At 39.4% G+C, this 18,278-nt stretch overlaps 1 protein-coding gene and 1 long non-coding RNA gene across 3 annotated transcripts in view; both read left to right on the top strand.

Moving 5' to 3' along the window:
* The window catches only part of LOC111564240 (alpha-1,6-mannosylglycoprotein 6-beta-N-acetylglucosaminyltransferase B-like), a 161,116-nt gene extending 152,007 nt beyond the window's left edge, over positions 1-9,109 (top strand). Inside the window, exons 15-17 of one of the 2 annotated variants that reach the window (XM_055010232.1) lie at positions 2,607-2,681; positions 4,810-5,093; positions 6,140-9,109. In XM_055010232.1, coding sequence (XP_054866207.1) covers positions 2,607-2,681; positions 4,810-5,093; positions 6,140-6,338 — 558 coding nt within the window. In that variant the 3' untranslated portion in view covers positions 6,339-9,109. The remainder of the gene's footprint in view (positions 1-2,606; positions 2,682-4,809; positions 5,094-6,139) is intronic. The other variant, XM_055010233.1, reaches the window with a different exon arrangement.
* Positions 9,110-17,246: 8,137 nt separating this feature from the next.
* LOC129348791 (uncharacterized) lies at positions 17,247-18,077 on the top strand. The gene is made up of 2 exons (XR_008601485.1): positions 17,247-17,796; positions 17,860-18,077. It is a non-coding gene; the product is annotated as an uncharacterized LOC129348791 (long non-coding RNA).
* The last annotated feature ends 201 nt before the right edge of the window (positions 18,078-18,278 follow it).

The following is an 18,278-nucleotide window of genomic DNA, read 5'->3' as shown; positions in this document are numbered from 1 at the left end:
TGTGTGAGTGTGTGTGTTTTCATCTCTTCGTCTTGTCTGTGTTGTCAGACAAGCTACAGTTCAGCAACACTGGCTGACTGCGCTGTCTCCATCTGCGCTGACAGACCACTGAGAAAGAGCTGATGGACCACTTCACCCTTCACTGGAGGCACAATGCCCCAGCAAACACACACACACACACACACACACACACAGAGGCAGATTATATTCTTGTGCTTACACTTATCCAAACACACACGCACAAACACATAGACACAACCGAGACAGTGAAATTGTACAGATCAGGACTATCGGTACTCAGAGCCTCACCTGCACATTACAGCCATTAACTTCAAGTCGTGCACACACACACACTCGCCCACTTTGTGTGTGTGTGTGTGTGTGTGTGTGTGTGTAGCAGAGGATCATGCTCAGTCATGCAGGACAAAGCAATCTCTGGCTGGCTGACAAGTCCCCATGTTCCAATAAATCCTTTATCCATCTTTTGCCTTCTTTTCTTTCATTCATTCATACTTTTTTGTCCCTCCTCTGTCTCTCTTTCTATGTACATTTCTGCCCTTCCTCCCTCATCCTACACAAAATTTGCAATTAAATATCCCCTTTCTTTTGTTTAGAAAGTGCTGCAGTGCCAAATTATAGTTCATTATAGCATGATCGCTGAAAATCTTGGGTTCTGGTTAACCGGAAGGCGCAAAGAAGGTAAAAGTAGCAACAGCGAAAGAGCTCAGAGCTATTTCTATAAACGCCAATGAAATAAGACAGATATCCAATGTTGCAAATGTACTTCCAAATATGCATCATATTTGAGTGAAGTCTAAATCATCCAAAGACAGAGAAAGGAAAGAGGACTTAGAGGAGGTAAATAATATTCCGTATGGAGAAGCTAGTAGCTCCAGTCAGAGGGAGGGAGAAGAAAATGCAACCACTGAAAATAAAGAAATGTGGAGGAGTCATAGGTACAAGAATGAGAGTGAGAGTCTGTTTGTGTGTGAGAGAATGATGCATAACCTTAGCTCCACTAGAATGGCAGTTTTATTAGTGCATGGCTGAACAAATTGCTATTCTGTGTTCCAGAGATTGACAGCTATCAGTGAACATTTATCTAAAATGATTAAGGATTAGTAAGAGATGTGAAGCCTGACAGCTTGTTCAGTTCAATCCTCCACTACACTCACAGGGTTTCCACTCAGACACACATATCCAGCACAGTCTTATAACCATGGAGGTCATTCTTTTGCCACATGCCTGCTGACCTTATAAAGGTTACTGCCCTTTGCTGCCTCTGTTCCTGGCAGCATTTCAAAATCCCCACACCAGGCTGCACCCATAAAAGCAAGAGCTCTAAGAGACTTTGCCTCGTTAAGTAAAGCCAGATGAGGACATTGACAGAAAGAAGAATTAAGTGGATTGTTTTTGCAGGAAGCTTGTGCGTCTGTCTCTCCTGTCCAAATGTTTATTTTCTGCTGCAGCTTATAAAATAGATTAACATAAGGCTTTGATCAGATTTGCAGCATGTGTAACTTTTTAAATTGCATCATCCCTGCACACTTGCTTCGCAGTGGTTTTTTGCTCGAAAATGGGCCAAGTCTGATTTCACACATGGTTGAACATTAGACTGCTTTGATTTCGGATTGGAAATGCAATTTAGCGAATCGTGTATCGTTTGCAAAGGCAGGTCTTGCATTAAGGTGTAAAGACAAGCACCTTTGATCTGTCTGAAGTCTGATCTTTATTGTTGGAAGTATAGAAAAGTGCTTCCCTTGTTACATTTTGGAACAACGTGTTTAAAAGGTAGAGTGAGTAGGATTCAGGGGGAATCTGTTGAGCAACATGATATTCAAAATTGTTTTCTTTAGTGTATTGTCACCTGAGAAATAGAGTTGTTGTGGTTTTGGTACCTGCGAATGAGCCTTTATGCCTTCAGAGCAATGTTGTACAACCATATTTCTACAGTAGCCCAGAATGGACAAACCAAGCAGTGGCTTCAGAGAGGGGCTGTCATATTTTTAGCAACCTAGGTTCTCCTACTCACCTGAAATGAGACCGATGTTGTCACTTAATCCTACACACTGCACCTTTAAGTCCGCTTTGAAGCTTTCACTGATGTTTTTGCACACATTTTTGATGTCAGCAAAAATGACACAGTTCATTAAATCAACTAATTAAATTTTTTAGTAATGTTAGCAGTGGAGTTGCATTCATTTTCCATTCATACAGTTTAATGTCAGACGGTCTGCTTGCGTGCATTGAACATGTTGGTATTAGCGAGAAACACAAAAGATATATAGTGTTTTCAGCTCATCGCTAATTAGGCCAATCAAAATTGTGCTTTAGTTTTAAAACCAGCACATCACAACAGGCGATGATCTATTGGTATGCAAATAAAGCCTAATGACTTTCCAAGCAGTGACATGCTGTGATTAGGCCTCACAGAAACCCGACAATGGAAATATTCATCTGCTGAAATTAACAAGGAGAGAAGAAACAATTTATTGCAATTAATGTGAACAATGAAGCGAAAGAGGGGAGAAAAAAGCGGACTTTAATGAAGGTGAAATGTTATATTAATAATGAGGGTGAGCACTGTGTTTATTTGTGCTTTTCAGGTTGAGCCATACCTGCCTTATGAGTACACCTGCGAGGGGATGCTGGAGAGAGTTCACGCCTACATACAGCATCAGGTGAGGTCCGGTTCATGTCGCTACAAATCTGTGCAGACCACCAGACAAAACACATGCAGGGATTCTGTCTTTTAGTCTCCACTCCTCCCTTAGACATGTACACACACTGTATTCAGAAGCTTTCAAACTCCCCACTCTGCTCAATATTTCATGATTGTGGGCATTCAACACCCTGAACATTGTGTATCTGCAGCCTGTGTGTGTGTGTCAGTGTCTCTGTACTCCATGTATGTGGACCTCTGATTAATCTGTGTGCTAAGTCTCATTACAAGCCACATATCTGCCCTTCAGCTCTAAAAGCAGAATGTCTTTTGACACTAATGAGGAGGGATGAGTAAGGAGAAAGAGCAGTGTGGGGATGATGATGATGGAGGACTGGGATGAAAGAATGTTTTTGGGCTTTTTTTCCCAATGATCCCTCTCGACATGGCACACAAAGTAGCAAGAAGGATCTCTCAACAGCTTTTGTTAGCTCCTGACTGGCAGCTGGATGGACACAAAAACTGTCAAAGGATAAACAAGACAGTTAAATTACATCACTGTGTATATTGGATTTAACATAGAAACTATTACAAAGAGTTGATAAGCATTTGTGCTTTCTCGACTAATTTTATTTCACTTATTCTAATGTGCAAAAGAAAACTTATTTGCCAGCACATATGGATTGATAATAATGATGCACTGGCCTGCTGTAGCAGCCAGTTTAATTATCACCTACTATTCTACCACGTTTTAATATATTTCACGTTTTTATTTAATCCTATATAAAGCACATTGTTTCTATGTGACAACCTGTTCAATTGCCTTGTTCAAAGATGCTTTACGAAATATGCTACGCCGTGCCACGCTTTGAAATATCCTGTACGGATAAAAGAAAATATTATCATAATTACTGTCAGCTGTGCCACAGATGTAGGCAGTGAAAGGGCAGTTACGCTCTTGTGAACTCTCAATGATATTTCCTCTTATGTATTAGTGGGGTGAATTTATTTCAGCTTACCATCGTGACCCTCGATGTGTCACCATGACAACAGCAGAACTCCAACCAAGGACAACAATGCAAGAGGCACTGTTACTGTAATCTGAATATAACTTACACCTCCACGCCAGCAGTGAAGAAGCAAACCAGTTAATCTACAGCTGTTCATGATGTCAACTAGCGTATATGGCTGCATTAATTGCACATTGTGTTCTTTATTTTAAGCTGCAAGCTGGTCTCTTTGAATTTGTTTAAGAATTTCCTTTGGGTTTAATAAAGACTTATCTCATCTTGTCTTTTGATAAAATTATGGCACATCAAGGAGGCGTTTCGGCTTCATTTCTCATCTATCCGCCTCATGCATGATGGAACAGATACAGCTTTTTACCAGTACAGTGGTTTACAGAAGTTCAAGGTTTAAACCACAACTGTGCTACTCTTAACTGCACATGTGCTCAAATCACTCCAATACTTGTACACTCTGTTTATGTTGTGTTTTTCTATGTAGTACATTTGATACCTTTGGCAGAGGTACATACCATTATAACATTCTTCTCTGCTTCAGTCTGAAATATTAACTTCTATCTTCAGAGAAGCAAAAATCTGCATTTCCTTGCGTACACTTGTGTCCACCCACAGTCCATCTTTATTACAAGTCTATTTGCTTTAATTTTACATGTGTAACTACAGTGATTGCATGTTGCACTGGACTGCAACACATGTGTAAATGCCCTTAGGCAAAGTGTTCAGTGACCCACACTCAATTCTGCACCTGCAGGCATCTTGTGAAGACAAACTGAGAGGTGAAGCTGCTGCTACTACTCTCCTGACTGGCTGATCATGGCCTTGCTGCCTGTACATATAGGCACAGTTTTACAATACATCCTATAGCGTATGATACAGTCTGTTACAGTACTGATATAGCCTGTAGCTGTGGTGGCAGCATGGGACCTTCTTAATGGTCTATTCAAATGAAGAAGGTCGGCATCACCAGGTGTACGACCAGTTGCTGTCTGAAAGAACCTTCTGTTAATGTGCTTTTTGGCGTAAAGACGGTAAATGACACACTATTAGGTATCCTTCTAATAGTCTACAGAACCGTAATAATATGATTGCACAAATTAATTCTGTCATGCATTTCGCTTCCAGGACTTCTGTGCCCCAGAGCCTCCCTTCATTTCAGCCAACCTCTCCAGACAGGGTTCGGCTGGTGGCAGCAGGATGATGGGACCTCTGTTCGTGCCCCAGCCCAACTCCACAGCCCTTAGCTGGGCATCCAATGTGACAGCTCCCACTGCCTGGCCTCCTCTCAGCTCCCTCAGGCTGCTTGTATCTCAGGAGGGCCAGTCTTGTGTGCAGTCCTGCCAGTCAGCTGGTTTCATCTGTGAACCTGCTCACTTCCGCTTCATCAACAACAAGGAGGCTCTGCACGGGTAGGTTGGCCGAAAGTAATGTAATGTAACAAAGCTGTGTGCAATCTACCAACCAAATACTCATTCAGCAGTAAGGAACAAGCAGCCTTTCCTTATCAAGGCACTCCATTCCTACAAGACTTCTCATCACATATTGTCAGCTTTACCTGAAAAAGACCTTCTGTGGTTCAAAGTCTGTCATGTCTCTGTGGAGTATATAAAGAACTGGAAATGTACGAGCAGTGAGTCTGTATTTTTTCTTTGTGCGTACCACACAAAATCAAATAAAGGCTATGGATCCAAAAGACTCCTTGTGACAGAATCCTAATCTATGTTTCTGCACTGTCTGGATGGAAAACATCTCTTATATTAATTGAAACTCAACCTTGTTCCTGTGTGGAAATAGTTACAATTGCAATGTGTGAAGCCACTAAAAGATCTAAAGTTTCAGTGAAAAATCACATTAGAAATGAATGCTTCACTTAATAAACAATTAGTATTTTGAACAGTTCTTCATTTCAAATGTAGACTGGCACTAAGTACAGGTGATGCTGCCTCTGACTGGGTATTTATTTTGTTTACTGTACCAGTTCCTGGCTGTTGAAGCAGAAACTTGAGTTTCTGATGTCTTTTTTTCAAGCTCTGAGACTGAAAGCCTGCTGTTGTGTGTCTCTCCTCCAAACATCCCCCTCCTGACTGTTTTCAGCTTTAACTCTTATTCTTTGCTCTTATTTCATCCTCCAGATATCTTTTGTGTTTTACTTTTTCCTTTTTCCTTGGTTTACAGTGTCACTCTCCTTTGTTTCTGTTCTGTTACTCCTCCTTGTAGTTTTTTTGACACAAGTTATCTTTTTCACACTCAAACCTGCCTCGAAGTTTTCCCAACTTTCTTATCGCTTCTCCACTCTCTCCAGTTCTTTACTTCGTTCAGTCTTTAGTTTTCTAAAATTAGCATAAATAGTGTGAAAGTAGTGGAATCTCTCACTTTTATTCTCTCTGCTTCATATTTATTTTGAGGTTTTGCTCATTGCACTTATAGACCTCTATTGCTCTGTTTCCCCCCTCAGGTTGGAGGTGCAGTGTGAGGTGGTAGATTCTGAGATCAACCACATCCTTCCAGCCTTCTCCGTGGTGCGACGGGAGTGTGGCCTTCAGCGGGAACCCCTACTCTTCAGCTGTGCAGGACACTCCCCTAAATACAGACGTCTTTGCCCCTGCAGGGACTTCCGCCACGGGCAGGTGGCACTGTGCAGAGACTGTCTATAATAACGGAACACTTGAAGGACAGACACAAAAGAAATAGAAGCAGGTTGATGGTGGGGGGTGAGGGACACTGGAAGGCAGCCACAGGCCAGAACAAGTGTAAAGCTGTGACAAATTATCTGATGCTGCAGAGGTCGCCTCTCCCTGAAACAGTAAATGTAGAATCATGAGGAACAGGCTTGCATGGATTTGAAGAGCTTAAGCCTGGGTACCTGCTAGGTTGTAAGTGAGGATTGTGGATAATTGTAGTCGTTATAACACCTTGTTACACTGCAGCAGGTTGGAGACATAGAGCAGTAAGACTTTCTAGAACAAGCAGAGGAAAATTCCCCCTGAGGACAAAGGCTGGCTTACCACTCGCCAAGCCTTCACAATTTCACATTAACCCTCGTGATTACAGCATAATAGTTTCTGCAAAATGCTGGCCGATGATATTATACACAGCATTTCATTCTATGGACTCCATCTCACCTGAAAATAATGGGTTTAAGCTGGAAAATGTACACTTAAAGAAGTGTGTGACTGCAGAGAAACTGATTATTGGGACTATAGTGTCATTCCATGACAGAGTCTTCAAATATCTTGGTTTGGAGAAGGCAACCTCGGGTCAATATCCAATCTCCTCTCTGCACTTGGACAAAGGATGATGGACAACCAGGTTATCTCCCAAGCTTTTTTTCCCCTCCTCCTCCAATGACAGACAGAGCCATCTATCAGACTAAAGCCCAAGTCTGAGGCAACATCAGTCAGTGCAATCATCTCTGGTCAGAAAATGAAAGAGGAGAAGAGAGGACAAAGATAAAGGGCACAAGATTATTTTTCAATAAATAAGCTTTTAGAGCTCTCAACTGGACTTTTAAAGAGTCCTCTTGGCTTTGTGATGGAAAAATCATAAAATAAAAAAAATCTGAATGGATTAAAGTGTCAATGGATTTTATATTGCGTGTGGTCTTCAGTCAGTTCCTTCCTATGTTTATATGTTGGACGGTAGCACCTGCTCCTATCTGTTAAAATCATCCCACCACTCACATTCATCCAGATTTCCATCAATCCATCCACCTTTAGGTAGAGACATTTGATCTGTTTCACATGAAGCTGACAGCCAGCATAGGTCGAAGCTGTCAGTGAGATAGGGAGTTTTACGAATCTAATTTGAGCATCGAGAATGATTACATCAGTTGGATAAGAGTTTAAGTGTATGTGAATGACTTAATTGTAACTGCTGTAACAAGGTTATAATCCTTCACATTTCAGTCGTGGCTGATACCAACACATATGGTTCAATACTTTACAGGATGCATACAAGTTGCAGAATTCTACTTTGTCAGAAATACAACAAAAAAGCAAAGGTATCTACTTACAGCTATATGTTTTTACTACACAGCCCAAGTTAAAAAACAAAAGTCAATAACTGATCTTTTGTCATTGTGCCTTGTACTACTGCAGTCGAATGCTTCATGCTGCATGCACCACTAGTTATCTTACACACAATAGCAGGGATCAGTGAAGCTGATTATCATGCTGTGGAGTTGGAGGTGTGCAGACTGTCGCCTGGAGCTCTTCATCTAACAGCATGCAATAGCTGTGACTTCATACCATGACTCTGCGCAGTATTTAAAAATGATCTGCAGCCCCTCAGAAATGCACAAAAATTCAGTTTTCTTGATGCTGTCAGAGCTATAATATACAGAGTACAAAAAGTATGTATACTGTTTGGATTTGCAAGTTTTTATTAATTAACTGGTCAAAAAATTTCGATTAGACTTTCATCTCACAAACTGAATGTGGTTTAGTTTATAACACACAACAAATAAACACTTATTAAACAAGCTGTTTTTGACACGCACCTATTAAGCATTAAAAATGCTGCTAGTTTGGGGTAATTTTCTATCGATTTTCACCTAGCAGACAGTCACCCTGACATCCAAAAATACATATACCAGTCTAGACCCAAAAGCAGCAAATCAGCCTTGAATCACGATGCCCCTTCCATCGTTTGAATGATGCTTTTATTTTGGTGTGCAGCGCTCTGTTTTAGTGATACATGTCCCTGCATGCTTGTCCTAAACAAGTCAACCTTAATTTCATCAGTGCGCAAAACATTTTCCCAGTAGTTTTGTACAGATGCTCTTGAGACACTGCTGTGATGTTTTGGAGAGCAGCAGTTTCTCCCACAGTGTTTGGCCACTGACAACAACTTCAATGATTCCTTTAAACCGTTAGCTGTTTGTGCTCTTGGATGAACTGTGCACCTACCTCTATGAGCAGTGGCATAAAATTGTATTTAATCATTACCATATACAGACAACTTGTTTACAAATGAATAACCAAACTTCTTGAGACCCCTTTCCCACCTTAGGAAAACCAGTAATTTCATCACCATAAGTCTTCTGAGACCTCTTTGTTGCGAGGCATGTTTCAAATCAGCCTAATCCCCTTGTGAATAATAAATTCATAATATTTGAATGTTTTTCTATAAATCAAAGTCGCTCCGATATTCACCTCTCATCTTCTTTCACTGATTGATTGAGGCCCTGTTCTGCCAACTGCTGATTTCAATTAGATTTTGTTTGAACAATGTATTCATTACAGACAAGAATAATACAGTTATTTGTGTGTTATCAGTTAAAACAGATTCATGTTCGTAATTGTTACTTGGATGAAGATTATACGTGCAGATAATTCACAAGGGCTCATTTACTTTTACTTGCCAGTGTACATTGCATCTCCTGTAACTGCTGCTGTTGTTGTTTCAGTTGAATGCCTTTACTGTGTTGCAGCACTTTGAAATGTATATACCCTGATGTCAGTGAGATTAAATTCAAACCAGTAACAATAGATTGTATGCATGCATCATTTCCTGTGATTCCCTCGTGTGTAGGCAGGCAATTTCAATTCAGGGTGGGAATGGCAGACTCAGCTACCAACAATGAAAACTGCTGTACCATATAGAAAAATAATTACTAAATGTAAATACATTGAAAGCCTGCTGCAGTAAAAATACAAACCAATACTAGTATCAAAAATTAGGTTGGATTTTATGCAAATCATGAGGATTTTAATTTTTAGGCACTCCAAACATAGCTTTCAGTCCCCAGTCACATGTTTCGCTGCCAGTCAAGGCAGTTTAAACTTCCATTTTGTTGCAAATATTGTACCGTATTGAACTGTAAATGCTATTATGTCCATTCATCCCTCAATTTTCCTTCGCTTATCTGGAGTCAGGTCACGGTGGCAGCAGGCTGAGCAGGGCATTTTAGATGTCTTCTCCCGAGCAGCATTTTGCAGCTCCTCCTGGGAGATTCTAAAGTGTTCCCAGGGCAGATGACATGTAATTTACCCAGCAAGTTCTGGATTTCCCCTTTGTTCTTCTCCCAGTTGGTGCCTTCTGGGCACTTCCTGTGCCCGAAACATTTTAGCTGGCTCCTTTCAACACAAAGGAGCGATAACTCTATCTCTAAGGTTAAGTCCAGTCACCCTTTGAAAGTATCACATTTTGGCTACTTGTATCCATAATCTAATTTTTTCCATCACTACCCAGGAGTGAAGTTTGACTGGTCAATCAAGACCTTTACCTTGTGCCTCAGCTTCTTCTTCAGCTCAGTAAAATACCTGCATTGCCGCTGACACTGCACCAATCTGTCTGCAGCAACTCATCCCAAACCCATAGAGAGCAGTCTAGCGATTTCTGGCAAGGAACCATGGCCTCAGACCTGGTCGCTTCACACTTGGTGTCAAACCACCTCAATGCATGCTGAAGATCACAGGCTGATGAAGCCAACAGAACAACATCATGTGTCGTGACTCAAAGGTTCACACCTTTGAGACACCCTCCTCACCCCAGCTGTGACTTCAGGTCCTGTTACAAACAGGATGGGAAACTGGAGGCAGCCTTGGCAGAGTCCAACACCCACAAATCATGTTTGATGCAGAGAAGATGGAGAGTTAACAAAAACCCCAGCATACCATAGTCCCGCAGCTAACAATCTTATGTAGGGATGTCCCAACGAAGGTTTATATACTCCTGAGCCTATCCAATTAATTTATTATTTTGTGTCTGCGATACCATTTTCCTAGATAATACATACTTCAGGTATTGTAGATTAGATGTAGTAGCTGATTGTTCCACAAGGTTAAACCTCTTATTTTTACACCGCCAAGGAACACGGCGGATTTGTTAAAGATTTCAAATTGTGAGATATAGCGGCTGGCACGGCATCACCATAACTATGACAACAAGCGAACGTTTTGTCAGTTGACTGCTGATGATCACATGATTGCGATCCTAGTACAAATCGACCACTGCCGACTTATCAGAAATGATACAAGAAACAATTGATTAAGTTGTGGGGGAATTTCCGAGTCCCGTCAATAACAGTGGCCGCTACATATTTAGGTCACGGGATTCGGGATCCATACATATGTAACGTACACATGCATAACACATGCCTGTACTCAGCACAAGGTCAGGGAATGAACAGTCTTGCTGGAGTACTGTGTTCTCTGAATGCTTTTCTTGTTTAATACTGTAGCAACCACAGGAGGCAGGTGCTTCTTTGTTGGCAAGCACAGAGCATTATGGGAGTTTAGCTTAGTTTTTTCTGTTTCTACATGACAGCAGATGTATGAATAGAATTGGACATAAATATTGGCAAGGATTGTTCACACTAAAAATCCCATAATTGATGATTGGGTTGAGGATTCTTCAGGTCCACAAAAAACATGAGGAAAGGATGGTCAAACTCCTACGATCCTCCTTAGTAACTCCAACTACAGAGCTTGTCTACCGTTAAAGAGCCAGGATGAAATTCGCATTACAGATATAAAAGCAAGTGAGTGACAACAAACACCTGGTATTATTTCAGCTACAGCCATGATCTTTCCACACTATATTTTTACACTGACCTCCAGAGTTTTCCTGAGAGATACTAAGTCCAAATGTCCCAAATCACTAACATCTCTGTCCTCCTTTTCACCACATGTTCCAAAATCCTCCAGGTACATTGTTGTATGGTTCCCTGTCTACCAGAGACAACTTTTATTACACTAAACAGATGTTTAACTGCTTTTGTAATTTACACTTTATGGGAATCATTATATTTTAGTACATTTATGCAAACTAGCTAATGTTTGATAGTTTTAAGGTAAAAAAAAAAAAAGTTCTTTCAGTTTGATATTTGGTGTAAAACATTATCAGTAATAACAGCATCTAAATAGTTTTATTTTCTTTTTATAAGCCAGATCTGAATAACTAGATACACGCAGCTCAGTGATTAACTATTAAATGATGACTATGTGTCATATGTATTGTGGGTGTGTATTAGAAATACAGCAGTGCCCTTGGTCTGAATCCTAGTCATTAATGCAGAATTCAATGAATAATAAATCACAAATGTGAATGCCAAAGTAGATTCATCAAATCCTCATTGACCTGCAGTAGCATGGGGAAGAAATATCATCCCATTTACCAGCTCACTGTGATTTCAGTTTAACAGGAGAAGCAATTCACATTGCGATGAATACTTTTCATCTCTGCAATTCATCCATCTTCTTGAGTGAAATATTTACAATGATCATGAAAAAAGCACTTAAGCCCTGTGCAGAAAATCTGTTCTTTCTCTCCGTGGACACACACACATCTGAGTGCGCTGCAGCCAATGGAAAAGTTCTAATCACAGCTAAGAGCATAATGTCTGATGACAGCACATTGTAAATTATCATTACTTCATTCATTCACATGAAATAAAAGCTGAACACCAAAACACAAAAAAAACTAATACTAACACCTACATTTTTTTGCAGTTAGTGTGTGTATAGTTCTCAGTATCACCTAATGGAAAATAACTAAATGTTGTTAAGTTAATAGGACAGATCTTTTATTTAATGGAACAGGTCAATATTTTGAAACATAGCATTAGAGACAAATATTACAAGGGGTCGACTAATTGGATCCAGTATTCTTTTTGAAATAAGTATTTCGGAGTATTTGTATAGTTTTGTATTATGTTTAAAAGATGTACAATAAATATCATTATTTTTGAAAGGTTCTACTTTGGGTCTGTTGTAACAGCTTCTCTATTAAAACATAAATAAACAAAGGCATTTCAGCTGGTTTTGTGCTGGACTTGGCGTTTTGAAATTTTTACTGCTACATGAAGGAAATATTAAGTTGGCACTGATTCTTGGAGTTTCTGGAACTCTACTGCAGGGAAGAACACTATTCTTCCAAAAGATATTGCATGTTTTGATGGTTTTGGTGGGGAGCACTGTCGAACACGTTGGTCCAAAATCTGCAGTAGGAGTTCAGTTCGGTTGAGATATAGTGACTATGATTTACATAATTTTCATCAAAACGATAGGTGTGATAGGATAGGATAGATGTGCTTCACTAAGAACAACTTTGCACGGATTTTCAGTGATCTGTCTCTCTAAGGGAACAGAGGGATCCAAACCAGGCCAACAAAATTTTGTACTGGACTACTTGTTGAAAAAGTGCTTTCTCTTCCTGGCATTAAGCTGCTAGGCAACCAGTGGAAAGGTTGTAGGATGTCACTGCTCCCTTAATGAATAGATCATACCATTCCATCTAACTGTATATATAAATATGAATGATAAAGTATTTCTTTAGAGGAAGATTGTGGCCATGGTCACTCTAGAGATTAAAAATATAAAGACTGATATAAAGGATGATGCATGACTGGAACACAAGTTTCAGTTAAAGAAATTAAACACTTACTATTCCATGCACCTTCCTAACCTCCACCTTTACTTCAAACTGCACTCTGTGAACGTCACACTACTTCCCTCATCATAAATTAGGAATGCAAATTAGGTAAATATGAACATAATTCACTGGAGACAAGGCTTACTGTCTTGGTATCAGCAGGTAGTGTCTGTGTGAGGGACCATACACTCTACTGCATAGTTTTATTGCAGCCATCAGATATTAATCTGAGCCTGTAAACTCCATCTCTTTCCATCTCTCTCCAAGAGTCTGCATCGGCTCTCAGGGTGACTTTCAAACTTAACACATGGCAGCCTAGTAACCAGATGGGAATTTTTTTCCAGCAGCTGCATCTCCTGTTTTTGGAGGACCTCTGTCAAAAAATCCTCATGACTTGCATCTGAAGGACACCGATTTTGCTAGTGTGTGTCTTTGAGAGAGAAAATAAACTACACAGCATGGGTCTACAGTAAATAGGCCTCCTCAAAATGCCTTCAGGCTACATTTCTAGTAGAACGCTATTTAGTACCCACGATGCAACTTGACTGAAGGCTCCATCCAGACAGAACACAGATATGAAACATTTTAACAAAGTGAAGCAAACGAAACAAACAGTGCACAAAGTAGACTGCATAACTGTGTGTAAATGTCAGTGTCAGTCACTTTATTTGGCTATATTTGCTCACTGTCTGAGAAGGAAATGACAAAAAAGATATTTGTTTGAGCATAGACTAAGGAGAATAGTTATATTCTCCCATAAAGGCTTCAAAACCTTAAAGGATATCCACTGGCAGCCCACATCGGTTCTCAGTTTTATCGCAGTAACAGTCACAGCTCAGTATAAAGACGGGGAAATATATCTATAAAAATAGGCTGATATGTCAGTGAATTCACAGTGGGGAACATTTACACAGAGAATGGCTGATCACTGATGGTGCTGCCTAATCAAGCCTCCTTCACTGAAAACAGCGCCTGTGCCTTCTGTTTAAAGGAGGCTCATGTGTGACTAAGACTCTCGCGAAAGATTTCGTATGATGCTGCTTTTTGCTCTCCAGCAGAGAGGAACTTACATGAAAATCTTTCAGTTCTACTTGCAGTGTTTATACCAAGTTCTGCCACCAAGAGTGTTGACAGGCAATAGCAGACCAAACTTTAACGCTCATTAGTAATCCATGTCAGTCTCTCAACAGTCAGAGTGTGTGTACATGTACCATAAGCTGAAATGATGAGTCATTTATTGCAGTGATCAGGTTACAGAAAATGACAGGCAGGTAGTTCGATCATTAATCAGTCTTTTGTCATCATTTTTCAAGTAAAAGTGTCAAGTATTTGCTTCTCCTGGCATCTTGTTGGTGAGAATTCTGCTGCTGCTGCTTTTTCTTTGCCTTGTGTGACATTAAACCAAATATTGGAATTGGGAAATGTGTTCCGCATGTTTGATAGGGATTAGTTTTTAAGCAAAAGTTGCAATACTAAATGTCAAAATACTCCAGTGCAAGTCACAGTTCTGTATTGAAAGTGCTCCCATCCACGGAAAAATATATTTAGTCAGTGTTACATCTCCTTATCGTTTGAACTTTATTGTACAGAATAGTGTATGTACAATTTTACTCAAGAAAAAACTTTAACTCTGAGTTTCAAGTTATTTACCTTATTAGTATGTCCATATGGTGTTTTTTTTATATGTTACGAAATACATCTTGTCTTATTCTTCTTGTTGCTGCAAATTAGAGGTAGGTTTTATGTATATATATATATATATATATATATATATATATATATATATATATATATATATATATATATATATATATATATATATATATATATATATATATATATATATAAATAAACCTACAGGGGGGTACAACAGATATTTTGGGGGGTTGTAAGAAAAAATGAAAGCTGCTACCGACCTCTCGCTTTTACAAAGTATTTTTCATGGTTTTTTTTTTTTTTTTTTTGGCTCTTTAACCCAATAGGAAAGCGTCACCATGAAATTCCTTATAAAAAATTATAGTTGCTGTTCTTTTTAAATCAAAATACTTACATTAATGCAGATTTTAAATTACAATATTTATTCTAATTTTTTAAAAAAATGTCTTCGGTGTAAATAAACTTCGACCTTGTCCGAGTCAATGTTCACTGCGCATGTCAAACCACCACGTCACTCTTTGCGGAAGCATCCGGGCGCAGACGCTTTGGGAAGCTAGATGTGGTTTTGACCCCCAAAACATGACAGAGAAGTGAAAGAGAAAGCACTATTTTCACGATGACTGGGAGGAAGAGTTCTTTTTCACGACAGTGAAAGGTAAATTTGTGTGTCCTATATGCGGATCGACTATTGCATCGGCAAAGTGGCACAATGTGGAGAGAATCTACTTTAGCTGCCACAAAGCTTCCATGCTAACTAGCCACCTGGTAGCGCACATAGACTGTATGCGCACTATGGACAGGAAAAGCCCAGGACTTAAAGGCAGCTTTGACATGTACTACGGGGCGAAAAGTTTCTTTGTGGAGAAAAATGTACCATTAGAAAAGTTTGTTTCAGTGACGACAGATGGGGCTCCTCCATGACGGGTCGCCATGCAGGCTTCATTGTACGATGCAGAGGTGATCCAGACTTACCAACATTCCTACATTACCACTGCATCATTCACCAGCAGGACATATGTATGTACAAAAGTGGCCGGACTTGATCATGTGATGACTCGTGTCGTGAAGATCATAAATGGCTCCAAAGCCAAACAACCAGGACATTGAAGGTGCTGCTGGAGGAGCTGTCAGCTGAACATGGTGGCCTGTTACTACACACAGAAACCCCATGGATCAGCAGGGGAACAGTTTTGCAGCGTATTTTTTGGTCACTGTTGGCCGAAATCAAAGAGTTGATGCAGTCCAAAGGGAGACATCTCGTTGCTTGAAGACACTGAGTGGATTCTTGCCCTTGTATTTTTAACGGACATCACTGGGAAACTGAACCATCTGAACTGTGAGCTGCAAGGTAAAGGTAAGACATGATAAGCTCTGCAATGCCAGGCTTCCCACTAACACACATTTACAGACAAAGAAAGAGGTAACATATGTTGTCATTCAAAACATCGTGCCATTACACAAAAATGTGAAAAATAATTTGTTGAAAACGTGTAATGATTTGTTGTTATGATCTGTTAAAAAATGTTGCAATGCTGGTGAAAAATGCTGGTGATTAGTACTAATGTGATAGGATTCATTTCAAAATGTGAAAGAGTTGATTTTTTTCTTACATAACTGATAATTTGTACAAACATGGGACAGAGTTCATGAATTGTTCAAAAATGTTACAAAGGTAGTGGTTTGCACAAATGAAGCATGATTTGATGACAGTTAATGATTTCCTAAAAATGTTAGAAGTGACAATTTGCACAGAATTTTAACTGGTGTGATTTTGAACAAAATGCTGCAAAAATGCTGATTCATACAAAACTGCCAAGAAAGATATTTACAAAAGTTTCAGAGAATGGATACCTCTGACTGTGTGTGTGTGTGTGTGTGTGTGTGTGTGTGTGTGTGTGTGTGTGTGTGTGTGTGTGTGTGTGTGTGTGTGTGTGTGTGTGTGTGTGTGTGTGTGTGTTTCCTACCGTCATTGTTGTGGAAATCGTTAATAATTACTGTAAGGAATAACTAACATAAATGTGATCAGACGGTCTATTTACATATTATTTTCATTATTATTATTATTATTATTATTATTATTATTATTATTATTATTATTATTATTATTATTGTTTAAAGATGATGGCGCAAGTTTGCTATTGAGGAAGTTTGTATCAAATAAGGTGCCCTTTGTCCTACTCAGTAGCCTTGAAGTTGCTCTCAGGTTCAAAAAGGTTGGTGACCCCTGCTCTAGAATATCATGATTTATGTAAATTTACCTCAATAATATGAATGTTCAGGTTAAGATTGTACAGTGATATTTATTATGTAAGTTTAGCTGATTAAAGTTTATGACTCTGCACTACAATATTATTTAAATTGACATCATTATTATAATATTTAGGGTCAGACTCTACAGTATTGAGATTAAGAAATCAAATATTCTATAAAATGTAAATACACTGAACTCATTTGGATATATTTAAGTGAGACTCTACAATATTATTTGACATAAATCTATCTAAATCGAAATTTTAATAATTTTACTCCAAATATTTACTGGACTGATTTAAATATTAAAATCACTCCTTTCTAATCCTCTGCTGTACGTTCAAACTTGAGGCCTTAAATAGAAACACACAAGAATCTGATTGAAGGAACTTCTGCAGAGTCCTGGTTCCAGAACATGATGATAGAATTATAGACAAACTTTAACAAAAGCTGCCTGAGAGTTTACAGGTTTTTATGTTAGATTTCTTCAGTAATTTAATGAGAGTTATCAGCAAAAATCAAGTGTTCATTTGATGAACTTCATTTCCTAAAACATCCAGAATTGGAGCTCATATCTTTGGCAGCTGTAAAGTTTCTGCTCCTTCAAAGTTCACAACACAATGAATGAATTCCTAAAACACTCTCAATGCTGGAGAGCGTTTGTGATGCTGAAGCAGTGACCAGTTTTTCTGTTTCTTCTCTGGAGATGCACAATGAGGGACGTCTGCAGAGAATGAGAAAGAGTCTCACCACATCCTGACATGAGGAAAAAGACTTTATTGAAGACTACAATGAGAAAAACTATCCAGACAGCAGACGGCTGCATTCAAGGTGAGCTCTGAACATTTGATCTGGAACAGGAATTCAATAACAGCAGCATGAACTTCATTTCAGTCTGTAGCTGCTGAATTCATGGATGAATCATCTGGCACTAGAGAGGAAGACCATCAAACATCCATGTCAGCTGATGGAGGTCCAAGAGTCTCACCAAACAACCAACCTACAGAGTGAAGACCTCAAATCTGATTGGACGGCCTCCTATTCAGCCACGTGTGAACAAATGCCTCTAAGTTGATTTGTTTTCTAAAATAAATCTAGTTTGAGTCCTAATCTATGCCTGTGTGTTTGCTTCTTTACACCGCTGTTAACAGTTTAGGCTGTTAGATTGTTCCAGATAAGACAAGTAAAAGATACTTTAGAGCCGTTCTACCACGAGCCTGACAGGAAGAACTCCAACAGCTACTGAATGTTCCTGTGGTCCCCTCAAGGCTACAGGAGGAGCCCTACGAGGACGAGCCGGTACACCTGATGGC

Source organism: Amphiprion ocellaris, chromosome 4 (assembly GCF_022539595.1).
Source record: "Amphiprion ocellaris isolate individual 3 ecotype Okinawa chromosome 4, ASM2253959v1, whole genome shotgun sequence".
NCBI lineage: Eukaryota > Metazoa > Chordata > Actinopteri > Pomacentridae > Amphiprion > Amphiprion ocellaris.
Note: the sequence above shows the minus strand (reverse complement) of the source record. Positions and strands in the feature narration are given on the sequence as shown.